At 35.7% G+C, this 25,915-nt stretch overlaps 1 protein-coding gene across 13 annotated transcripts in view; it reads left to right on the top strand.

Annotated features, from left to right (window-relative positions):
• Nucleotides 1–25,915, top strand: part of EPB41 (erythrocyte membrane protein band 4.1) — a 162,525-nt gene that overhangs the window by 111,527 nt on the left and 25,083 nt on the right. For 4 of the 13 annotated variants that reach the window (XM_079776692.1, XM_079776694.1, XM_079776683.1 and 1 more), the window contains exons 12-15: nucleotides 2,019–2,224; nucleotides 6,817–6,879; nucleotides 11,479–11,655; nucleotides 13,409–13,459. In XM_079776692.1, the coding sequence (XP_079632818.1) occupies nucleotides 2,019–2,224; nucleotides 6,817–6,879; nucleotides 11,479–11,655; nucleotides 13,409–13,459 (497 nt within the window). Of the gene's footprint in view, nucleotides 1–2,018; nucleotides 2,225–5,329; nucleotides 5,387–5,550; nucleotides 5,593–6,816; nucleotides 6,880–11,478; nucleotides 11,656–13,408; nucleotides 13,460–13,841; nucleotides 14,030–14,790; nucleotides 14,899–25,915 lie in introns of those variants that run through there. The other 9 variants (XM_079776693.1, XM_079776688.1, XM_079776695.1 and 6 more) reach the window with 7 other exon arrangements.

The following is a 25,915-nucleotide window of genomic DNA, read 5'->3' as shown; positions in this document are numbered from 1 at the left end:
GGCTAGGCCTGCTGAAGACATAAATCATTTGGCTCTGCAATATTAGTATTGGATTAAAACCAAACGCAAGTGGCAAAATAACACATGGTGAAAGCATGGGCTACGTTTCTGTGATGCCAGTCAGAGTTGAATTAATTCTTTGAGAGGAGGTGTGACTACACATGTATAATGATACTTCAACACAACTGTGAGCAAAATATTTTGTCACATTCCCCTGTGTTGTTAGAATTGGTCTACCATCTGCCATTCTTGCATTGACTGGCTTAGAGCACCCATGAGAAGCAGGGACTTGCAACAGGGCAGAGTTTTCATCGAAAGAAAAAGTAGGTTATTATATTTCTGCTGTTGTACCTCTGTGTCCTCTGAGGAATGATTTCTTTCACTGGAGATCATTATAGAGTTATGAGCATTTCTTTCTTGGTGTTGTCTATATGAAGTAGTTGTGTATTTTAATTTTTTATCCATCCTGATTTATGGAATTTTTTGTTGTTTTACCTAACCCTTACTGTTTATAAGTCTAAATTTATCAGAAGTTAAGTTCCATATACTCCGTTTAAGAAGGCAGAAACATGTGTAATACAAATTGTAAAGGTTTTCATGCAAAATAATTTAAAAGTCTCAGTACATGGAAGGATGAATTGTTATCAGAGATATTAAATCATGTAGAAACACACTGCAATCCTAGACACTGTTAGGTAAGTTAGGTTTTACTACAAATTGTATAGATGTTTTATTTTAGTCTATTTGGAAGAAGGAAGATAAAAATCATAAGAGTGTGAATGATTGCTTTGAAATAAGCTATCTGAAACTTAGCTGTCAAATAGTCGAAACCAAAACTCTGAAAAGATCAAGCTTTTGTCATAAATCTGTATTGAATATTCTCTCTAAAAGGTTAGTTAACCTCAGCAACCTTAGCCTGTGCACTCTGTATGCCTGTACCTCCTTCCATTTCTCTTCCCAGTTGGAACAACCAAAAATGTCTCCAGACATTGCCATGTGTTCTGTGGGAGGCATAAATTACTCCTGGTTGAGAACTGCTGGCTTAAATAGATTAGAGAATAGGAGTTATAATACAAATTGATAAGACTCAAAGAGATGGCGGGACAGAACTCAAAAGGTTGGAGGATATTTCTGGTGGTGTTTTTTTCCCCCCCAAGGACTAACAGCCCAAAATTTTGAATTTGTATTATTTTAATCACATGACTTATTAAAAAGGAAAGTGTTTTGTTCCAAGATTTACCCTTAAACAAGCATCAAAAGCATACATGTCTTAAAAGATCCATTTATCAAGTTATTTTGTAATCATTCCGAGGAAGCTTCACAGAAGAAATCAAGCTTATTCCTTTTTTCTAGAATATATTTTTAGGTTCCTGAAATTACCTGTAAGTGAATAGATCTTTATTTGTGTTTTTTTTAAAAATATATTTTTATTGATTTCAGAGAGGAAGGGGGAAGGAGAGAAACATCAACGATGAGAGAGAATTATTGATTAGCTGCCTCCTGCGCATGCCCCCTACTGGGAATTGAGCTTGCAACCCAGGCATGTGCCCCCACTGGGAATTGAACCGTGACCTCCTGGTTCATAGATTAATGCTCAACCACTGAGCCACACCAGCCAGGCCATAGATCTTTATTTCAAAGAGGCTTCATGGAAGAAATAAGATTTGATTAAACCCCTTCTTTCCCTACATAGACTGCATTAGTGGTTCTTGAAACAAACAGATTACTAGGTTACACAATGTTGGTAACTTTTTAATAAAATGAGCTTTCAATTTCTTTTCTTATTTTGATGTCAGCACCTCCACCCTGACTCCTGTTATGGAACATGATCGCCTGCACATTTTAGTTTTTTCTTATTGCCATCAATTACCTGGCCGAGCAGTCCTAATGATTTATTTTTGTACCTTCTGTGTGATAGTCCACTGGACACTGCAGCACTCATATGGTCACCGGTGACTTCGAAGTGGTACAGTGACTCTTGCCTTCATTTATTCTCTTTTCCTTTTCTCACGTAACAGCGGCTGTCGATTCAACAGACCGAAGTCCTCGGCCCACTTCTGCACCAGCCATTGCTCAGAGTCAGGACACAGAAGGCAGTGTGCCAGGTGCACCTGCCAAAAAAACAGGGGTTTCTAAAGCACAGAAGGAAACAGTGAAGGATGAAGAGAAAAAGGAGGAAGTGCCACCTGAGCAAGCTGAGCCAGAGCCCACAGAAGTGTGGAAGGTATGTCATAAGTGCACGTATCTGGCAAATTAACTTTCCGAGTTAGAGGTGTTAACTGCTTGACCAGGGTGGTTTTCAAAGCATTAATTCTTATAGAATCCTAACAAAGTTATTTCTCCCTTACTCTTTCTTCAAGAAAGTATCTCCTGTGAACCTGTAAAATGTTTTCATAGAATAATGTCATATTAAAGACTGTGAGCTATTCAGGAGCTTTCATATGACCCAACCTTAACTCAGCTTTTATCTAAATAATAATAATAATAATAATAATAATAATGTTTATAAAACATGGAAGCACTGTGGTCATCTGCTTTTAAAAATGTTTTACTCATCCAGAAAGAATATCCGTATTCCTTTTTAAGAGTAAGCCATGCTAGTGTGATAAAAATACAATTTGATTTCCCTAAGTTGGATATGTGTGCAGCACAGCCAGAAAATATACAGGTATTACATAAATTGCATCTATGTGGTTGTTGCTTTCTAAAAAGGGGAAGATCCAGTATGTGGGAGAGGTTATGCTACTGACTTACTTATAGTTCTGAATTGATTGTACCCTTAGTCACCAAACGGTATTGAAAAATTACCAATTTAATTAGCAGATTTTCCAGGAGTAACAGTAACAGGACTGATCTTTTATGTGTTGATAAGTGGTGATGGAGTTGAGGTACTAGTTCAGATTTATTGAAGTAAATACAAGTCTCTCTTTTGACAACAGAAATTAATAGACTCAGTCTTTATAAGAAAAATGATGTCTTTATATGTCTGTTTAGAAATTTAAAGCCATATAAGACCTGAGTAAGTGCTCTCACTTTGGCAGATGGATTAATTCTGTTCTTTTGGAGTCAGTTCAACATCTAGTTTATCTGTAGAGCAGAGGGCAAGTTGGCTCTGGGTTGATGGTATTAAAAAGAAACTGTCCAATACCACATGCAGTTTTTACTGTCCTTTGAGTCCAACTTGAGTCCACAGAGAAAACAAAAAACATTTGATTGACTGATGGGTGTTTGCGTTTTTGTACCAGCCAAATGTGCATGACATCAGCCATCCAGTTCAATGTCAACAGTGCCTTTTTCATGTTAGACTACCCAGTTTAAAGTTAGGATGTCTTACCTGGCACTTCTGACTGTTATGCTAACTGGAAAGTGTTGGATTGCTGGAGTTGACAAGGGAATCTTTTTGAATGACAAAGATTCCTTTGCCTATAAGCAGACACAAGTATCTTCAAGAAGGGTTCCCTTTGCTCGTGGGACCTCAGCAGAGTGGAGAGATCGCTTTCTGGTATATGGTCCCCATTTAAGTGCCTCAAGGGGGTCTTCTTGCCAATTAATTCTGTATGATATTGTTTTGAGATATTTGTGTTGAGATCAGACTGAAAACTACCTGTGATAACCTCCTATTACTATAATATAGTACAGAATTGAGGGTGACTCTGAGTTGATTTTATTTGCAGCAGTTAGAAAATAACTATGGAATTTCCTTGAGTCATATTTTTTTACTTGAGCCATATTTTTTATATAAAGCAATAACAGTAATAAAGTAGTCTTGTAGCTGTGTAAATTTCACTAGCTAACACTAATTTGGTGCCAGATAGAGAGAGCTCTTTGGCATCTTGAGTCATTTGACAAGACCTGTTTTGCAGGTGTGTACATCTTGTCTTTTAAGGTCCTCTGTAGGGGCATACACAGAACTACTGCTGCTACTTGGCTTCCATTCTTAGACTGAAGTAGAGGCTCTCAATTTATGCTGTTGGATTGCTAGGAACCCAAAGCAAAAATATCATTATTCATTTACACAAGTAATTTAAGCTTTACAAAATAATTAAAAACTGCCATTTGCTAGGCATTCACAAGTCTATGAAAATATCATTTCCACTTTGTCAATAAAAAACTTAAACTCAGAGAGGTGAAATAACTTGCTAATGGCCACATAGCCAGTATACTGGGATTCAGAATAGAACTGACCCAAATTGTTAATTACCCTTGGTAGTTAAAAGTGCTATTATGGATGTGTTTCTGATTTGACAGAGTCACAAGGTTTGGTGTTATCTTATGTTCTTCACAGTCAGTCCTAGAGAAAATAGCACAATGACATTGTACTCTGAAGTTATGCTGCCAAGTGGGATTAAAAATAAACTCTGATCGATTTGGTTCTTTAAAGAACTTAATGATGCAAAGTGACTGAGTTAACCCTTAATAAAAACAGTTTTCTAATTTTGAGATATCCAGTGCATTAGGCATTGCTCACTTTATTATGCTTTCTCTTAATAGTCTGTCTAGTGTTTGTTTATTTATATATACTTACTCCATTTGGGGTATATGAAATGACTATTACTAAAGGTATTTCAAAGCTAGGCAGGAGGCCTTAGTTATTCTCTTCCTAGTTTTAAGGATGAATCTTACCCATTCAACAAACAGATGGGCTCCCACTGCCTGGAGAGGTGATTACAGAATGTTGAATACTGCAGCTGAGCCCTGTGTGTGCTCATTTATAAATCAGCCTTAGTTATAATTGCATGCATCAGTAACAGTTTGGATTAAGTTTATGTTGATGTTTTGTTGTCTAATAAACTCGGGAGTGAAACTGCCTCCTTAAATATATTGGTCAACTAACAAAATGTTTTATATTTACCTGTTTGGTGTTATATGTGTGCTTTAACTGCAAAGATTTTCTTTTTGTTTCTAACTATCATGTATGTCATACATTGATATCTTCATTTGTAAATTTGTTTTTAAATGTTATTTAAGGTACCTCTAGATCATTAAAAAGCAAAACAAAAACATATGGCTTTTTTAAGCCTAATTATTTTTAATATGTACTTTTTTATAAATAAGTATAAAGTGTTCATCAGTAGAATAATTACCTTAATTTTCTTTTTTGGTCACTTGGCTGTCCATATTACCTCTTCAGCCTTGGAAATGCGATGAACTAACAGATTGCCCTTGAGAGTAATGACCTTCCCCCTCCCCCCCTAAAGGCTTCATCATGATGATTACATATCAGCTTATTTTACAACCAGCTTACAGATGCGGCTTTTTTGAAAACAATGCTATTCATAGGAACCAACTAACCTAAAATGTTTTTAACCACTTTATTTCTTAAATGTAGGGGGAAAAAGCCCACATCGAGGTCACAGTACCCACCTCAAATGGTGACCAAACACAGGTTTGTGCCAGTAGGCCACTTGTTCCTTTCCCCTCCCTCCTCAATTTTTATTTCTCCCCAACTCCCCTCTCCTTAAAAAAATTAAATTAAATTAAGGTTCCAACTAACTTTAATGAGCCAATATTTTATCGTTTTTCTTTCTTTTTTTAATAATGGCAAAACAGAAGCTTGCAGAAAAAACTGAAGATCTGATAAGAATGAGGAAGGTTAGCCATTTTCACTTTCACAAAACTGCATTAGCATCACCCATGCTGACTTTCACAGTGCATTAAAAAGACAGTGATCCATTCTTTTCATTGATTTCTCTTAATCAGGAATTACTTTCAAGTAGAGATAGATGTATATATATATATACATATATATATATGCATATATGCACACACATGATATAAAAGACATTATAATCCTATACTATAATTGAAAAATTTCATTAAAATAAACTTTCCAGTAGAAAAATATCTTTTGAAACACAGTAAAATAATTAGTAAAGGCCAAACCTATCCTTTATTAAACTTTATAAAAAATATTTCACAGTGGCACCATATTCTCGAAATCATTGACAATATTTTATACATATTTATTATGGAAACCATCATAGCATTTCCCAGTACTGTTAATAACTGGGTTTGACTGCTCTGTGCCTCTTTCTTCCCAATTATAGAGTGAGATGAATCAGTTTCTACTGAATATAATTTTGAATGATCATATATAAAAGGCCCATAGATCTTTCTTATGAAAAGTATTAGAGATGTTCATACTGCATTATGACTATGTGTGAAATATGTCAAAAAACTAAATAATGTTTTTTAAAATATATTTCTTTATTGATTTCAGAGAGGAAGGGAGAAGGAGAGAGAGATAGGAACATCAATGATGAGAGAGAATCATTGATCGGCTGCCTCCTGCACGCCCCCTATTGAGGGTCAAACCCGCAACCCGGGCATGTGCCTTTGGCTGGAATCAAACCTGGGACCCTTAAATCTGCAGGCCGACGCACTATCCACTGAGCCAAATAGGCTAGGGCTAAATAATGTTTTAAAGTATTTATCTACTCCAGATATACAGGAAGGAACATGGAGTTTTAAAGCTTCTTAAAATCATGTGTTAAGATAACCCCTCAAACAGCTCAATTTCAAAAATGAACATAAAACAACTTATAATATAAGAAGCCAATGAAGCCAGGAGCACTGTCTGTTTAAATAACATCATCACGTTCTTCCATCGTTCATGAGCAAGGTCATCCATTTCCCAGTGGTAATGGTGTTCTCTGTGTGTCCTTGTTGTTCTGTGACCATTTCATGTTGGCTTTGCTGCGCTGTGGACATTTAATTTTAAACAATTTTTGGTTTGCCAATTTGCAGTTTTTCCCCGCAAGAACAATATTTTAATTTTTTATGCTTTTCTGTTTTTCCCCTCTTTCATTTTCACAGAAAAAGAGAGAGAGACTAGATGGTGAAAACATTTATATCAGACATAGCAATTTAATGTTGGAGGTTTGTATGAACTTGAAGCTTATTTCATTTGGTTGCCTGTAACCTTCTGCATTCTTTGCTGATGCCCCTTTCTTCTTTCTGTGCTGCGTTTGGTTTTGCATGCCATTGCATGGGAGAACTTTAGGTTTAAAATGCTTTTGCATGTTGGTAAACACGAAGATATGTAACCATCTCACTTGATTCTTTTTAGTTTCCATCTCTCATACTTATCTAAAAAATATATGATTGGGACTACCTTTGCCTCTTGTGGTTCCATTGTTTTATCCACTTTTAGAAAATTCTGCATCTCTGTTTAAAAAAAATTCATTGAATTTTCTAAGAGTATAAACTACTACATGTCCCAAGCATCAATTTTTTTAATCTTCTGAACTGAGTTTGGAAAAGCAAGAGAAATGACCACAATTTAAAACAGGCTTCAAATTTTGGAGATACCAGAAAATGATGGAAGGACAGTCAGAGGGGAAGAAAAGTAAGACACAGAAAGGAAAGAAGGGAGCCTAGCATTTAATGAGTAGTTAGTATGACCTAAGATGGTTTAATCATAAAAACAGTTATGTGGGCATGAGATTATTATTTTAAAGATGAGAACATTGAGGCTTAGATAAATTAAGTAATTTCCCTATGGTCACAGAACTGGTAAATTGGTAAAGGTAGGGTTTGAGGTAGGGCCTGTTTAACTCCATTACACTACTTTTCCCCCCTACTAAGAAATAGCAACATACCGTCGACTGTAGCAATTGTAAGGTCATTTTCCCATTACAGTCAACATTGGTGAGAATTTTATCAGAGTTGTGTTGCATACTTCATCTAGTTTTGGGCTCCATATTGGATAGGGATACAAAGTTAATTAGAAGATTCGGGGAACTCTGAGCAAAAAATAAGGAAATGAATTATTCTGTGTGGAGAAAAAACTGAGGCTATGTTAGTTTACACATCGAAAAACTCATATAAAAGTTGATGACCGAATTATTTTACAACTCCACTCTAAACAGAGCCAAAAGAAACAACCACCAACTCTGATATCAGGGATTTAACTTAGCTATAAAGGAAATATAAATATACAGGAAGATGATGAACATGGTTTCAGCCTTCAGAAAGCTTACAGTGTGAGGAAGTGGAGAGCAGAGAAAAAATAAGTAAACAAATAGTAATAAAATGATTACAAGTTGTTATAAAAGCGATGAAGGAAATAAACCATATCTGTGCTAATCAAAGGGATCTACTGTGAATAAGATGGATAGGAACGTTCTCTCTCTGAAGAGAACATTTTAGCTGAGACCTGAAAGATGAACATATATTAAATGTGGTCAATAATTAATCTGGAAGATTAAAGAAACTTTTTAGGATAGATCACTGATTTAATGTAATAGTCTCTAATAATTACTTAAGCTCACCTTATTCTTTGTCAAAACATAAATTTTGAGTGCCTGCTACGTATAAGGTACTTTGATGAAAGTAACACAAGTTATGGCCGGCCTGAATTCATTAATCATGTACTATGTAGTGGGCACAATATCAAGTGCTCTACATACATTTACCTCATGTAGCATGAGGTTTTCCAAGGCTAGACCCTAGGATATTTCAAGCATGGCAACTAGATCTCTTTGCTTTAGCCCATAACTGAAACTAGACCTGAATGGTTCCTCTTCTGAGATTAGGAAAAATAACTGATATCAGTTGATCTCCTTGAACTCAGCAATGTAACGTCTCCTAATTCCAAACATGCCAATTTCTTGGCTTCCTCTTAACTGGAACCTGCAGTACCAATCATATATTTGTCATTTGTTTCATGAGGTGTGTTATGGCTTCTGAGACTCATAAAGTCCCCGTGTGTGGTGTGTTTCCCCCAGCATTTCATTGACAGCCATGAGAGGGGATTTCTAATAAGTGTGTGTTTGAAAATTAAAACTACTAACTACCTTTTGAGAATATTTTATATTTAATGAAATGTTTGGTTTGATTGCTGCTAAAATTAAAATATGAGAGGCATCAAAAAGTGTCTAACCTGAAAACGGCCAAAGTAATTTGGCTAACCATCACTCTCTAGTTATTGTAAAAGTTTGGATGTTTTTTTTTTCTTCTAAGGAAATTCTCTCAAGTTATCTGTCACTCTAGCAGTTTGGTGGTGTTTTTTTTTAAGCGTCCCTCCTCCCTCTACTCCTACCCCACCCCCACTAATGCTATGTTCTGGCACAAATAAGGTCGGGTTAATTTTTAGATGTACCGCCTCCTCCTCCTCCTCCATCTCCCAGAGGGAACCTGTAGCAAGTGTCTATGACAAATTCTATTTGGAACAGGTCCCTTTGAGCTCTTAATTTTACTCTGTGCCCCCACAGGTTTTCAACAGAGCCAGCTAAGAAGGATGGAGAAAGCTCCCTCAGAAGCTACTGATGTTATTGAAACATTTGTTTTCTCAGGTTCCAAGCCAGAGAAAAGCTAGCAAGAAGAGTAACAAACTCACGTGTTAAAAGGTCAACCTAGAGAGTCATGGTTTTACCTTAGCATCTCTTGCTCATTTATATTTTGCTCCATTCATTCTTTTAACTCTCCCCAAAATGTTAAGTTATTATTGGCCCAAGCAGATTTAATTTCCAGTCGGGAGCTGGGTCACAGGTCCTTACATGCCTGGTGGGTCTCAGATGCTCAGCCTACTACAGAGTCTTTGACTGAGCTTGTTCATGCCTTTTCTTTAGCTAGTAAACATGTTTTTCTTGCTTTCACATAGAACAAAAGTGCAAACTGTTGTTTCCCCATGGTGAAGCCCATGTTCATGAGCTATACTTACACTTCATCCCAGAAAGCAAGAGGTACTCTTATAGGGGAGCTACAGGATTGCCCTTTTGGGGTTAGTTTTCTCTTTGAATGACCGCAAATCAAATATACATGGTTCATTCTTGCAAAAATAGAAAGCATAGACTACTAAATGAATTTTCTGAATGAATATCTCCAGAATCAAAATTGTGTCATGTGCCTTACTGATTCTTTTTTTCTATGCTATTTTTGTTATTTTCCCTTTGACATTGCTTTTGAAAAATATCTAATTTAGTTGAAGCCTAAATTGCTGCAGAAAAAACTTTTAAAACAAATTTTTATTTCAGTGAGTTCCAATTTTTTTCCAAATGAGGCTGTTCCCCACAAGAGTCAAAAAGAAAGAAAAAAAAAAAGACAAATCCCAAAATTCACATAGCATATTAGGAGATATATTTAGTGTTATGCTTTTCTTGGATACAGAGCTGCCTTGATATATAACAAACAGAATTTTTAGCAGTCATCAAGTGACGGGCTACCACATATTTTGATCTCAAGTATAAATCTTTTGGTTTTTTTCAGAGAAGTAATTTGGACAAAGAACATCTGAGTTTTTGTATTCCAGTTGTATTTCTCAGGTTATTTCTGGCCAAATCTCCCTTTTGAAAGTTGTTATGTACCTCCTGTTACATAAACCTAAGTATTTCTCATTATTACAAGCTTTGCTAACCTTCGTTTTGATCATTTCTCACTAGAATATGCCTTTTAAGTGCCTACCCTTAGTTGTCCAGTATACGCATCTACTGGAACAGTTGAGGTATTTTAAATCATCAAGGAGGTATATAAATTATTTTATGAACTCTTGTTAAATCACTCCCAATTCATTGACGTTTACTATAAGAAGGCCCCTATTTTTAATTGTACTAACTAAGGGATGAAGTGAAGCTGTCAGAGGCTGGAAAGCATAAGCCTTTTAGTTTGTATGAATAGTATTGGCAAAGAAAAAAAACCATTATATGACATATACCCCTAAGTAAATATTCAGAGATAGTAACAACCTGCTCTGGAGGCTGGAGCCTGGAATTTCAGTAACTTTTTTTTTTTTAATCTTGGAGCCAATCACTTTCTCACAGAGGGATAGTCTTTTTTTCTTCTTCTTCTTTTAATTATAGTTGACATACAGTATTATATTAGTTTCAGGTGTATAACATAGAGAATCAACATTTATATAATAGTAATAAATTCTTATATCTAGAAAGGACTATTCCTGTTAACTAAAAACCAACAACAGCCACTAAATAATAGGGAAGCAAAACTACCTCTAGGTAGAAGTAGAGAATATTGAAAGTTGCAACTCACCAATGCAAGGCAGCCAGTGATGGAAACTGAATCTTTCACCGTGTCCTTCACTTAACAGTTTCTCCTTGTCTATTGCTATCTCCATCCTGCCTGAGCTGAGCCTAAATCAGTTTATATCAAGCTGAGGCTAATTGAGTTGTGGGGTTACCTTCTTGGGATGAGGAGTTGGAGATCTAGCACTGTGTCATAATGGGAAGAGCGTTGTAAAATTGAGTGAGCTCCTAATGGGTTACATAACTGCTAAGAGCTATGGGGTTTTGATGCTTCACTGCTTCCAAGAAAAGCACATTGTTGGAGAAAAAAAAAGGCAAGCAGTTATACCATGTTGTATATTTACAATTTGAATGCAATTTATGGGTTAGTTATATCTATCCCTGGATGTGGTGTGTTTTCTACCAGTGCTCAGAAGCTGTGATGGGCTTCCCTTGGTGTGTGTGGGTTTTTTTTTCTCTGAGTATTTATTGTTTTGCATCTTTGCCCTTCCAACTATAGGATTTAGACAAAAGTCAAGAAGAGATTAAAAAACATCATGCCAGCATCAGTGAACTGAAAAAGAACTTCATGGAATCTGTACCTGAACCACGGCCTAGTGAGTGGGATAAACGCTTATCCACTCACTCCCCGTTCCGAACACTTAACATCAATGGCCAAATCCCGACCGGAGAAGGAGTGAGTACTTTATTCACGTGACCAATGATGAGAATTAGTGAAATAAGTGTTTTTTATATTCATACTCTGTATCTGAGAGAAAGTTTAGAGCTGAAGTTTAGCTTTGGTATCTCACTAGTTTATTGCAGCTTTAAGTCATTCATAATCAAACACTTGTTAATTTTTAAGTAATTTGGACTACCCAGTCTAATTAAGGGAGCCACTTAGAGCTACCAGTAGATGATTAGGGTCTGAGAACTCTCTCTGTAGCTGCATGTGTGTTTACAAATTGACCATAAGCCAATGGAACTTTATGTTCAAACTGTGCCTTCAAGGACCAGAGAGTACACTAAATTTAGTAAGGTCAAAATTAGAAAGGAATAAGCATTTTTAAAAAACTTTATTTGAACATTTGAATAACTTAGAAATATCTGGAATGGTTGACTACAATTATATAATAAACCTAGGAGGCCCCTAAGCCAGCGAATGCAGAATACCAAGTATAAAATGATTATATTTCAATTTTAGAAAAACTGTTGATGATTTATTTTATTTTTATGAGAAACATCAAACTTTTAATACACTGCTTTATAACATAGTCATAATTAGAGGAACCAGAGATACTTTCCAGGAGCTATTCTTTTTCTGTTATTGTTGTCATTCCTATTGTAGAAATTCTACACCCAAATAAATGAATCTGTGTAATGAAAATGTCTAAAAGTTACCTTGAGCATATATTCAAAAATTCTTTACTTAGTCTTTAGCCTGTTGGGCTAAATATTTATATAAATAGTCACAATGACTTGCTGAGTGACTGTAATGATTTTTAAATTATACGCTTGTTTCCACCCCTTCTCCCAAAGCAATAGCAATTCTAGTTAAGAAAGGTAAAGTGATATCTTAATAATTTTTAAAAATTGCTTTTATATTCAGAATTTAGGATAAACTATCCAACTTATTTAGTTTCTGGAACTGGAGAAGATAGTAAAAATTGGTTTACAAAGGGTACTTTCTATATTTTTCAAAATGTGACTAAAATTGGCTAATGATTTTCTAAATGGAGTCAAACCAGTTTCACTGAGTAAGGGTGGAGAAATCCTGAAGATGGGCAGCTAAGTAGAGTTACCAGGGATGTAGGATGCAGTTGTACCTATTCACTATCTTCTCGGCCTCCATGCCCTGATGTACATGGACATAGTTTTGTATTCTAAATCTAGCAAATGTCCCCTGAACTGACTTTTTTTTCTCGTGGACAAAATGCTTTTCTATCTTGCCTGGTAACTGCATATTTCCTAGAAGTTTTCTTTTTTACTTTGTGCAAATAATAAAAGATGCTCAACTACTTTGGGAAAAGTAAACCGTATTCTCTTGGATGAGGTTTGGTAAATTTGAATCAGTCTCCATTTCCAGAAAATATCTTATATCTTAATAGAAACCCTTCAGAAACCATCTCAGGACTGGTTTGGGGAATGGCTATGTCATTCTGTGGACTTTAAAGAAGTGACTCTTTATAAATTAAATTACATAATTGGGGATACTTGTGAAACTTTAGCTCTATGTTTGTGTATCTTACCCCTCCAAATGAATAATGGAATAAATAAGAACTGTATTGTGATAACCTTTTGTATAGGATAACTCCACTTTCTGGCATATCTTACTTTTTCTTTAATAATTAGGATATTATTTCTGTTATCTGGGGGTACCTCTTCCACCTTTGACAGCATTGTTGTTGCATTGCAAAGCAACTGAATCTTTATAATTTGTGTATGACCAGGTGAAGAAAACCTCTATCCTTCCCTCGGAAAGAAAGGTTGGTGGGCCAGAGGTAAAGCTGCTGTTACTTGTGCTTCTCAATCACAATTTGCTCTTGTCATGGCACTAAGCAGATAATGCCCCAGAACTGAACAGCAGCTGCTGAGTAATTTTTTTTTCTTTTGGCTATACTAGTAAATTCACACCCACCACCTTTTGACCTAACACATAACACTACCACTGCTGCAGCTTTTGCAGCTTTCAAATTGCTTATGTTGGCGCATGGCTGGTTGAAAAGCTGCATGCAGATGTAAATATGTATTCAGAGAGAAAATTAATTTAATTGTACCCTATTCTTTTTATGTTGTCTTTCTTCTCCCTTTGTTTTCTGTTAAAAATCATTATTATAATTTTGCATCCTTTCTTTTCCTTTTTTTTTTTTTTTTGCTGACCAGTCCCCCAGCTACTTTCTCCCTGATACATATCACTTAGGGGTGTGCAAAGAACCAGTGTCGACCTTCCAAACTGATCCGAGAAGGCTGGCTCAACTGAGAGAACTTAGAGCCAAGTTTTTCCTTTCATAGATAACATCTATCTTGACTGGATGGCAGAGTACAGAAATTTGGGCGGGGGGGCGGGGCATGGAATTGAGAAAAACTTAACAATTGGACAATTGTAAAAAAATAACTTTCCTTAAAAGTATCAAAAGTATTTGCCTAATGTGATGTATAAACCTTCATGGTGGTCATTATTTATTTTTAATCATAATTTTAAGAGAGAGGGGAAGGTAGTTTATAATTGTTAAGATTTGTGGGGTTTTGGTTTTTGGTGTTTTTTGTTTTTTGGTAGACCTTGGAGACACATATAAAATTTCATACTTTTTTCTTTGCAATCTTTAAAATATATAGGATTAAGGTTTTTATTCCCTTGAGCAAAAGCTAATTGCCATATTGGATGAACTGTTCGTTTTTAAAATCTATATGAAGAAATATGAGGATAACTTTATATTCTGCCATTCTATTTGTAATAAAGGTAACTTTTCTGATGGCAAGAAGAATGCTTCATTATTGGTTTTGCCCAATTGATCTAAGAAAAATTGACAGCACCAAAACAATGAAAAGTGACCCAAAATTCTTATGTGAATATCCTCAAAGGAGGAATAAGTGCTATAAGGAAGTCCAGTGATTCCTTGAATTGTCAGGACTTCTAGTGTTCATTCAAAAAAGTTATCTTTGAGTATTGTGTTCTAAAAACTTTGCCAGAATAAGTTGCCAAAGTAAAACAGAGTGTCCAAAAGATCTTCCCAAACCCTTTGCACATCCCCAAGTATCATTTTTAAGCATTTTCCATCTGTCATTTTGTTCATCTTTCTCTGTCTTTCTTGATCTTCTACCGTGAAAGCAGACACAGGAACGTGCTCTGTTAGTACAGGATGAAGAGAAAATTAAAAGGCAAGAGAGATCTACTGAAAGAGCTTTGCCCCAGCAAGAAAATGAAGAAGTTCTTCCCAAGGTTTCTATTCCAATCCCTGAGGATCACAAGTCTTTCAAAAAGTGCCACCTCTACTCTAATACTTTTCCATCTCCTCGTATTCCTTTCATGATGTCTTTTCTCGTGGTTCTTGCATTGGCTGTTTGGTGGTTGGTCTTTCTGTGATTGGAAAACAGGGTGCTCATCTGAAATGTCAAGACTGAAACTGTTGAACTTTTGGCTTCTACTGTATGATGCCCTCTGATCTTGATAGCTCGCTGTCCTTGATAGCTCTTGTGATCATTTTTCTGTCGATAAAATGTTACTCTTTGTAGAATATGCATTATGGGTACAAAGGAGTAGGAATGGATTGCCCAAGTCAGCTTTCTTCACTGAAGTGAACAAGTTTAGACCTATCAGATTTAAGTATATGGCAGGTTGGTACTTTCTCCAAAAGCTTTTGCTCCTTTATCCTGCATGTTTTTATTATTTATTGTTGCTATGTCCTCCTCTCCAGTGTTTCACACAAAGCAAGATACTCTGTAGAAACATTCAATGGAATATTTTCCTAATCTTCCATAGTAATTTGTGTGGCACAGGTTCTGTAGTTTTAAGAAAAAATTCAACTTGCTAACCTTTCAAAAGCCTTAAAATGACACATTTTAATCTATGAATCCAAAACCACTCCTTTTCTTGGTATATCAAACCAGTATATACAAAGGCCCTTTTTGAAAAGGGTTTTTGACTTCTGTGGCCTTCCTAATGTGTATTATTTCTGAGATGTACAGGGACGAACAACTTCATCCTGTCTGGTGTAGAGAAGAGTTCTGCAAAGGTTAAATGCCATCTTTTCACAAATAAAATGTTGATGGTTTAAGGAAAATGGTGCTGGTATCCCTTAGCCTCCAGCCAGGACTGAATTTCCCACACTACTCCACCCATCTTTAGAAGTCCTGGAATACAGATTTATTCAAGATCTGTACATAAACATAGTCTTCTGAATTAAAATACTGTGTTCGTCTTTATGACTTAAGTAATTATATTGCTGGAAGCATAACTTAGTCATGTGGTAAGCTTGAAATATATATTGATATATTTTGTTTTCTCAGCACACTTTAAACACGTTTGTTCTTACATTTATGTTGAAATCAATTGTTTTGAATTGATGACCTTGTGAGCTATAAAATTCTTTCGGGACAAGTGTGTCTTCTGTTTGCATGTTGGTTTTTAAGTCTTTCCTGAAGTAAATATGAGTGTGCTCTCTCTTCACAACATAACTCGGATGTCTAACCTGTTACTTTCTACCTTTACTAATGAAGTCTTGCATGTAGCTTGCTTTTTATAGCACTTGAATGTACCAATATGGGTGATTTGGTTAATGTTGTCTCAAATATTTGTTTGTAAGTCTGAGTTCATAGAGTCATCAAAATGAGATTATTGCACTTCTTTTTACTCTTTAATGCTTTTCAGGTGGTGAAACCGCTAAACAAGACTCTGTTTTTAAGATGATGGCTTCTTAGAGCAAAAACAAAACACAAAAAAAACAGTAAAACCAAGAATCTTTTGTCCTTAAGCATTCATCACTACATGCATATTGCATCGACATGCAGATGTAATTTTCTGGTATTCCTGAAAACAGCTACTCTGTCATTATAGGCTTTCCAAAAAAAAACAAACAAACAAAAAAAAACACCAAATAAAACAAAGGAAAAAGAAGCAAGGAGCAGGTTAAATTTAAAAATCTGGTATGAGTGTGTATCTTTCATGTCAGAGGCTATGTCTGTTTACAACAAATATTTTATAATTAAGCATATTTATTGATTCATTCATAAAAAGAAACGTCAAGTCAACCTGAAATATTGCAAAGCTATTCTCTAACTTCGAAGGTGATCATCATAAATACTCCCCTTTATCTGTGAAATAGAGGTATAAGAGCTTTCCTTATAAAATAAATAAAACTATAGCATTGGTTTAAATTATTTTTTCAAGGAACTAGAAAGGAAATAATCTTAGAATTTTATTGATACTTATATAACTGTTCAGATTATAGTTCTAGTTTTCATTCCTATACACAGCTTTTTATTATTATTGTAAACTTCAACTTGAATTTTTTCCTCTTTGTATTAGAGTTATTCCAAATTCATTAAAAGTCTAGTGTAATCCAGTAATACTTTTCAGTTTTATCAAGTGCAGTAGGAGCCCTCACAGATCCTTACTGATGGAGGAGAAGGGCCAAAGCTTTATTTGTATTGGACCAAGTTGGCTCAAAAATTATACCCAACACAATTATCAGAGGAAACACATTGGACATTACGGCTTTGTATTATCTAAAATCAATGCTGCTGATATTGGTAACCTAAAGCTGTAAATAGTTTTGGTTTCCGTCTCATACCTCATTCCATTCTCAATACCAGAGACAGATCCAAATAACTGTATTGGTTTTACCCTGATTCTGTTTCTTTTTACTAGTATATATATTTATTTATTTCAGAGAGGAAACGAGAGGGTTAGAGAGATAGAAACATCAATGATGAGAGAGAATCATTGGTTGGCTGCCTCTTACGCCCCCTACTGGGGATTGAGCCCACAACCCCGGCACATGCCCTGACTGGGAATCAAACTGTGACCTCCTGGTTCATAGGTTGACACTCAACCACTGAGCCACACCAGCCTGGCTGGTTCAATTTCTTAATGGCAGGTTGATAAATAAAAAATAATTTGGACTAAAGTTATTAATACAGACCAGTAAAAAGTCTTGAGTGTTTGCCTTGGTTTTGTTATTTATTTCTAGAATAACTGAGAGGTTCACTTACTTATGTGGTGCCCAGATTTCCACCTCGTAGTGTAGAGACAAACCTACCTCATGAGAATGAATCTGTAACATGTTCCAGGTACCAGAAGCTCTGGTTATTGTTCAATTCCTGCTCTTTTGGGGACTGGGAAGATGGAAACTAAAAAACAAACACATGAAAGTAAGAAATTAAATAGCTGTGTTTATTTCCATCTACTCCCTATTGGTATTTGAAGAAGCACTTAAAACGACTAAAGTTAAAATGTCTTTCCAAATTCATTCAACTCTTAAACAATTCATTTATCCTTATGACATACTTAGAGTGGGCCATACTTGTGAATAAAGCCAGCATCAATATTTTGGACCTATCTTTTAGCCATTTTCTTATGCTAATATGAAGAAGATTCAATTTGCATGGGTGAATTTTACTACTTGTTTACATTTTTGGTAAAAGTTTTGAAGGGAGAAGATGACTCTGTTGACTAACATTAGACTGCAGTTATCTGTGGATTAGATTTACAGATCATCCTACATCCTACTACATGTCTTCCTATTAAATATCATTATAAATTTTACTCTGAAATTTCTGTGAATATCAGCCAATTCACTTTCTCCTATATTCCTGAGTCACTTCTGTAATAAGCATATAGGCATTAGAGTCTCGGTTATTTTTTTAGAAGGCATTACTAATCAAAATTTATAGTTGGGTTTTACCCTTTCCTTTCAAAAGGAAGTCCTAAAATTCAAAAATAATATAAAATGCTTTTCACTGTTGCTTGTGTTTGCCAAGGGTATTGATACTATAGTAAAGCTATACAGAACTTCTCCACAGAGTTTCTTTCCTTTTTATTCTTCTTCATAGAAATGACGAAATCCCAGTCTTCCTCTACACTGTAGTGGATGGTATCAGTAAGTCTGCTCTCACTTCTGCTCCTGTTACCCCTCACACCTTAGGATCTCCTTTGTACTGCAACAGAACATGATGCAAAAAGAAACACATTGGTGTGGACTTAGGAGTGGGCACCTGAAATGGTTAAGAAGGTATGGTTGTTAGAGTGAAGAAGCCATATAAAGTTAGGCTGGAAGAGGAAGAGATGTGGCTGTGACCAACAATTACAAATTCATGGAGTATTTCATTTCCTAAATGAAATTCCTATCATACTAGAACTTGAAAGACAAGAAGAAGAGAAAATAATTTATTGCGTCCATAGATAGGAAATACAGATTGAAAGCTAAACAACTTTAATAATAGCCTAACTAAATGTATAAATGACAGATTTAGGAGTGCTTTTCTCATCTTTTGTGACTGATATCCTAGACGCCACCCTCCCCTTTATCATAGTCAGAATTCTGTTTGGGGTAAATAATAGAATAAATCTAACATTTAGAGATTAAAGGAGCTAAGGGAAGCATAGAGTCCCAACTATCTTTGTGGGTCCCCCAAAATCAATAAAGGATGCAGTTTAGTCTCATTTTCTCCTCTACTGTCTCTTAAAAAGAGTCTTTCATGTGTGTAGGATCCTATCTCAACAAAATGCAGAGGATAAACATCAAGGAAAAACATGGTTACTGCTGTCCATTCATTTATTCATGGCCCACTAAGGTAATGAATTGCAGGATTATCAGAATTTTAATATCCAACTCCTCTCCCCTACAATGCTTGACTCTATAGTACAGTATCATTTAGAGATTTAGAGACCAGGTGGTCTCCTAGCCTGTGTTTAAATATCTCCTAAAATATAGCACATTGCATCTTTGGACATCTAATTCATTCTGTCTTCCACATTGTAAGCTCTTTATATAGTTAAAAGTAACTCTCATGTTGGAATTAGTCACAGTTATTGACCTCAGATAATTTACCATCTTATATCCAGATCTGACCCAGTCTTCCTCCTCTGCTTTCTTCCTTTCTTTTTTAGCTTTCCTTGTTTTATCAGCTCTTTCTCTTCTGGCTCTATTGCCCGTAGGTTGCTTCCCTAAGGTTTATGTAGCTTTATGTCCATACCCATTGACTTATCCTCTATAAAAGAACATTTTGAAATTCCTATAAATCCCAGCTTCTTCATAGATAACACAGACACCTGGGATTTATTTATTTTTTTTAGATCAAAGAGTGGGGGTGGGATGGTTTTATCACTTTGGAAACTTCTTGTAGCCTAGAATCTGTTGGCAAGATAGTATCACTATTATATTTTGAAGAAACATTCTAAGGTTGCTTGCTTCTCTGACAGCCTGACTAATGTTTATATTAACACCCCAAGTGATCTGATAAAATTATAAAAACTTACTGTCTGTTTAACATTCTGATTTAGATCTCCACCAGAAAAAATAAATTGAAACTTTGAAATGTTGTTAATCCGTATCTTTTAGTTTGTGCCTGTCTTCTCAAAACTGAGAAGGCCTTGGTTTGTTCATCTCTGTTTGCCAGTCTATCACCTCTGTATCTCAGATATATATCAAATAACTGATAATTGTTAAATAGAATTAAATGATTACTCACAAATGGTAATGGATCAACTCTAACTTTTCACTTAGACTCTCTTATATTGGGACACAGATGTGTGCCAAATTCTTCACCGTATGTCCAGTCAGTACATGCAGGTAGCCCAGAAACCCATATACAACCCCGAAGCCACTGTCCCTTGTTAATTCTGTAGTATGGCCCCTGGTTTATTCAAAGAATCTACGTATACCTCTGTGGTAGGTGTTAGTCTCTCCAGTAAATGTCTTGTAATTTGGTTCAATTAAAAGTTCTTATCCTTTTACCACAGGTAATAATCAACTATTTTCACTATAGAACGTATTATCAAGACTGGGGTGCATTTCTGTATGTATAAATTCATCTTGGATTGTGATATCAAAAAGGAACCTCATTATTTGACAATTTGTATTTATAAAAAAATGCATTACAGAGAGCAGTTGATACATTCATGTTTTACATGATATAAAAACATGAAATGTATCAAACTCTTGTGATAGCAAGAGTTTTATATACATCACATAGACCAGGGGTTGGCAAACCTTTTCTGTAAAGCACCAGATAATAAATATTTTTAGGCTTTACAGGCCACATAGTCTTTGTCAAAATTTTGCCATTAGAGAGTGAAAGCAGCATACACAATAAGTAAACAAATGAATGTGTTCTAATCAGACTTTATTTATATAGACACTGAAGTTTGAACTTCATATCATTTTTATGTGTCATTAAATATTATTCTATTTTTCCCCATCATTTAAAAAAAGAAAACCATTCTTAGATCATAGCCATGCAGAAGCCAGGAGAGGGCTGGATTTGGCCTGCTGGCTGTGGTTTGCTGACCTCTGACATAGGTCTGGAGAACCAGAGAATTGATTAATTACATTTCCTGCCCTTGTACTGTTTTGAAGAGCTGTAGTTGTAATCTTGTCTTCATTCATTGTAGAGGTATTTTTTATCTTGTTTATGATTAGAAATGGAAAACAAAAGACAAGGTATTTGTTTCTGTTTATCTGGCAGAGTACACCTGAACGGTAATCTAGAACATCTGTAACCACCACAGCATGCCCGCCTTTGTCCGTTTTCCAAATTTTCGTTCTTTGTTAACATATTGCGTTTGTAACGTATTCAGTGATGAATCCAGCTAACTCCTTTGGTGTTTTTAGTTGTTTTTTTGTTTTTTAAGGGTCTACCTCCATTTTTCCCTAAGGAATAAACAATTCCCAAATTCACCTTCTCTTTAGCCAAGTTTTAGACATTATCTAAAAAGCATGGTAAAGAAAGTGAAATTATTTTCAGTCTCAACTTTTGGTACACCTTAGTGGTGTAAGCAGTTGGGTATCAAGGAGAACATTTCAGAAGGGTTTCTCTTTCAAAATAAAGAGATTTCTCTGACAGGAATTCCTCCATTCAGAACCTAATTAGGCAATATTTACCAATAAGTCAGAATAAAATGAAGTTATATTCTTTCATAAGTGTCTTTGCTTCCAAATTGACGTGGTTGTGTTCTGAAGGATTCCTTGATCTGTAATGAGCTTTGGGAGGTCCTTTCTAACAAACCCCTAAACTTACATTCCTTTCTGTTTCCTGGTCCAGGATTCTTGAGCTCTGATACTCGGTTGAATAACTGTTTATCCATTTAGCAGTTCAACAATATATGTAAGCCTAAAGAAATCTGCTAAGAACTTCTCTTTTGGAACAATTTCTTTGATATTTTTCTCACGTTATTTGCTCTGTTAATATGTAAATTTATCATGAATAAATCTTGTTGCAAATCTGATTCTGGTTGATACTAGTCATTAAGGGAAATAGGAGCCAGTGATGCTATACATCGACAGACCTACTACACAGACACACACACACACACACACACACACACACACACACACACACAAAGGAAAAATGAAAAAGGAACCTCTGCTTCAGTGGATCTGCAAGAGATACTGTCAGCCAGTCTTTCCAGAAAAGTTCTCCTGTTTTACATATTTTTACTCTTGTCTGTGGCCCAGTAATTACCTTTTGCTCACTCCTAAAAAAGAGATAACCTATTGACATGTGTTCAGTTCTCAGAATATTTTAAATCAGCTTGGAACTCATTCGACTTATTTATACCAAGTATTTTAAAACAACTTTTTCTAACCAACTTAATCAGTTACTATAATACATGTAATTGTCACATCTGTTAGAAGCATTTTTAATATGCTGACTGTCTTTCAGATGTTGTTTCATAAAAGCACTCTACAAATTAGTAGTTATTAACCCACCAGAATTGCCACTCTGGATCATACTGAAGAGTGAAGAGTGGAGTGGGTGTGGATCTGTGGGTGTGAGGAGAGCTTGCTCCTGGAAGGTGGAATTAACAGAATGTATTCCACTTGATCTCTTACTTCACCTTGGATAAACCTTATCTCTTATTCTCTCCTCACAGTTCTAGCTTCTATTGTATTATCCAGGTGATTACTTAAAACCAACACTCTACATTTTGAAGTGGTCTATTTACTGGTTCAAAGTAAATACCTTGTGGAGGTCTGAGTAATAGAAAAATTTTGTAGTGTTTCTCCAAAACCACATTCCTTTTAGGAATTTGTTGAAAGCCGTTTCATTATTACAGGATTTTTCAGGAAGAGAAGGCACAGCTAGTTAGTATCTAATAGTTTTCTGTTGTATTTAGTTCTATGGGATCATGTTATTTTTTTAGATATCAAATAGGGGCCATAATATTTTTCTTAAATGCTTATTATGGCTTTGTCATTTTTGGAATTGGGACTTCCGCGAAGCCCTGCCAAATATGTTTGTGTTCCATACTAAATGAGTTTTCGCACTGGTTATAGCCCCTTGCTCTCCATCTTTATCTCGCCACCTCAACCCTCCTAAGTATAATAAAATAAAATTGACCAACCAAAGGCTTCTGGTCTCCTAGATATGTTTAGTATAACCTTTAATATTTGCTCAATCACTTTGACTTCTATAGCTCTGTTCAAGTTTGAGAACTCTCATTTGATCTGTGGAGTCCTTTGCTGGTGAGTGCAGTATCAAGGCAAAATTTTCTATTACCTAATAGTTAAATTTTGCATCAGGCACTGATTTTGAAGCTGTTTGCTTTTACATTCACGTATTCTGGGGATAATCTAATAACAGCACTACTTAGGAAATTATAAAAACTATGCTTGAAGGATACATCACTGGCAAATTCCATTTGCTGGCATTTGTGAAGGCTGCATTATGGAGTGATTTTCATATAATAAGCAGTTTTACCAACGGTGATTTAATTAAGGCCTACATCTTCCTAAATAAGCTCCTTTATCCAGATGCAATCTTTATATGCCAGAGAATAGCAATGGACCATGAAAATGACTCAAATTTCATGGAGAAGCTAGTGGTCTCTACAAGGATGTATTTCTAGCTGGGGACCAATAACATACAAACTTTTTTTTAAGTGGGGGAGGGTGTAGCCAAGTGATAAAAGTTAGAATGAAGAGAAATGTATTGCCTGATAAAGAACAGCACGCTAGAGAGGAAATACAGAGTTTTTAAACCATCTTTTGCTGGCCACATGGTTACTCTGTTGTTAGTTTATCCCCATCTTGAGTGTTTGTGATTCTAATGTCCTTTTTTAAACCACTAGTTGGCCTGAGTTTTCCACCAAAAGTGTACCCAAACTGTTATTTATGAGGCTTTGGGGGGCAGGGGCTAGGGGGTGCTTTTCTTTTTGGTAATTTTTGTTGTTCTTTCTTCATTTTTTTCCTTTTTTGGCTGAAGAATGGGCTACTGCTGCTTGACTTGTCATCTTTATGTGCTGTTTATATATGGCTTTTACAAAAGAAGGCATTACCACATCTGATTTATCTTTTATTGCAAGTGTCCATTTAAAAACATTTGTTTTAACTTGACAAATTTTTTAAAACCACCAGGTTAATGTTTCTAGTAATTATTATACAACCAAGGAAAACACTGTTATTATTAATGTTTCAAAATAGAAATAAGATTACAAATATTGGTATGACATAAGTTTTGTTTTTTAGAGCTTTCCCCCAAGGCGTTTAAAGCCATTCTTTGGTGAAATAAGCTTGCCATGTTTTGTTAAAGAGAAGAATGTAGAAACAAAGCACTCGCAATTAACTGATCTTTCAGGATTGGGTTGTACATTTTTTAGTTTGCATGTTGCAGACTGTTTGGGGTGGTGGTGGTTATTGAAATGCATTCTTGATCATTTAAGTGACTGTGATATTTATTGTTTACTTTAGTTAAGAACCGGGAGCTGGACTCTTCTGCTCGGTATCTTCCTTCTGTGCTAAGATAACCTCGATTCCTGCTGGTTCTGTGGGCACTTGCAGTGCAAAGCATTTCTTACTGGGTTTGCAAAACAAGGGTAATGTGCTCCGTGGGTGTATGTGTGTCTGTGCACACCCTTCCCCCTCAACCCTACTGCCACCTTCTGCTCACTCCCTTTTTCTTATCAAAACTTATTTTCAAAAATCATACAAATCTTAGCCCTGGCTGGGTGGCTCAGATGGTTGGAGCGTCGTCTTGTACACCAAAAGGTTGTGGGTTCAATTTCTGGTCAGGAGGGGATATAACCAGGTTGTGGATTTGATCCTGTCAGGGTGTGGAGGGGAGGCAACCGTGATGTTTCTTTCTCACATCAATGTTTCTCTCTCTCTCTCTCCCTCTCAAATCAATAAACATATCCTTGGGTGAGGATGGGAAAAAAATTATGCAAATCTTATTAAGATGTCTAATGAATCCCCAAATCCCCTTTTTCTAAGGTCCAAAGATACTGATAAAAATTTAATGGATCAGCTTCCCCTGAGGTCTTTGCATCTCAACAGGCCAGAGTCATTGAAAAGGCGTTGGAGACATCACAAGGCCAGTCCTGACTCTCAGTTTACTGATAGAATGGCAAAATAGATTGAAGAAAATGTGAAAACCAGTGGTAGTTTAATAGAGGTAGTGAATTTAGGGTTCCATTGTGTCAGTGACTACAGAGGTAGTAAGCTAAATTCCAGACTCTTTTTAGGCAAAAGTTAGGAAATTAGTCTGTGGATAGTAACATAGAAAGATATGCTTTGGGCTTAGAAACAGCAATAAATCTATTAAGCTTTAAAATGATTGTAAGTTTTGTCATAAATCAGAAGTGTTCTCCCTATTTTCTTTCTTAATAGTGTATATCAAAACTATTAAAAATGGCCTACCTACTATTCTTTGGAAGGATCTTGACTAAGGAATATTTATTAAATATCCTCATAGTGTACCTATTTAATTCTTATTTTCTATCACAATTTCTTTCTTCAGAATGTTGCCTGGTCATGTTCTGTAAAATATAATGAGAACCTCGCCGAGAACTTGCTGAGCTAAAAGGAAGTCAGCTTTAGTTAAATCCATAGGCGTGGCCCACTTCGTGTGCTCAAGAAACACTTCCATGTACGGACTAGATGCCCTTATTGCTCTGGTTCATGTTTCTTTGCAAAAAGTAATATTTTAAGAAATATAGTACAAAGGCAAATAAACTCAGGGCCATGTGGTGGTTGTGGCAATGGTGGAATCTTGGTGAAAAGGCAAACTTTTATCAGAGCTTAGCAGGTCATTTTGAGCACTCTACACAGTTAACCCTCCCTTTAGCCATATCAGGTAGATAGTGATGTTCTTGCTTTATATGATTAAATTGAGTCCCAGAGAGGTTCAGAGACTGCTCAAGAAAAAGCCTCTTTTAAGTGAGAAAAGTGGAGTTAGACCCCAGGTCTTCTATGTTTCAGTCCAGTGACATTCTCTCTTACTCCACAACTGTCTAAGTC

This window comes from Cnephaeus nilssonii (assembly GCF_951640355.1).
Source record: "Cnephaeus nilssonii genome assembly, chromosome: 7".
NCBI lineage: Eukaryota > Metazoa > Chordata > Mammalia > Chiroptera > Vespertilionidae > Cnephaeus > Cnephaeus nilssonii.
Note: the sequence above shows the minus strand (reverse complement) of the source record. Positions and strands in the feature narration are given on the sequence as shown.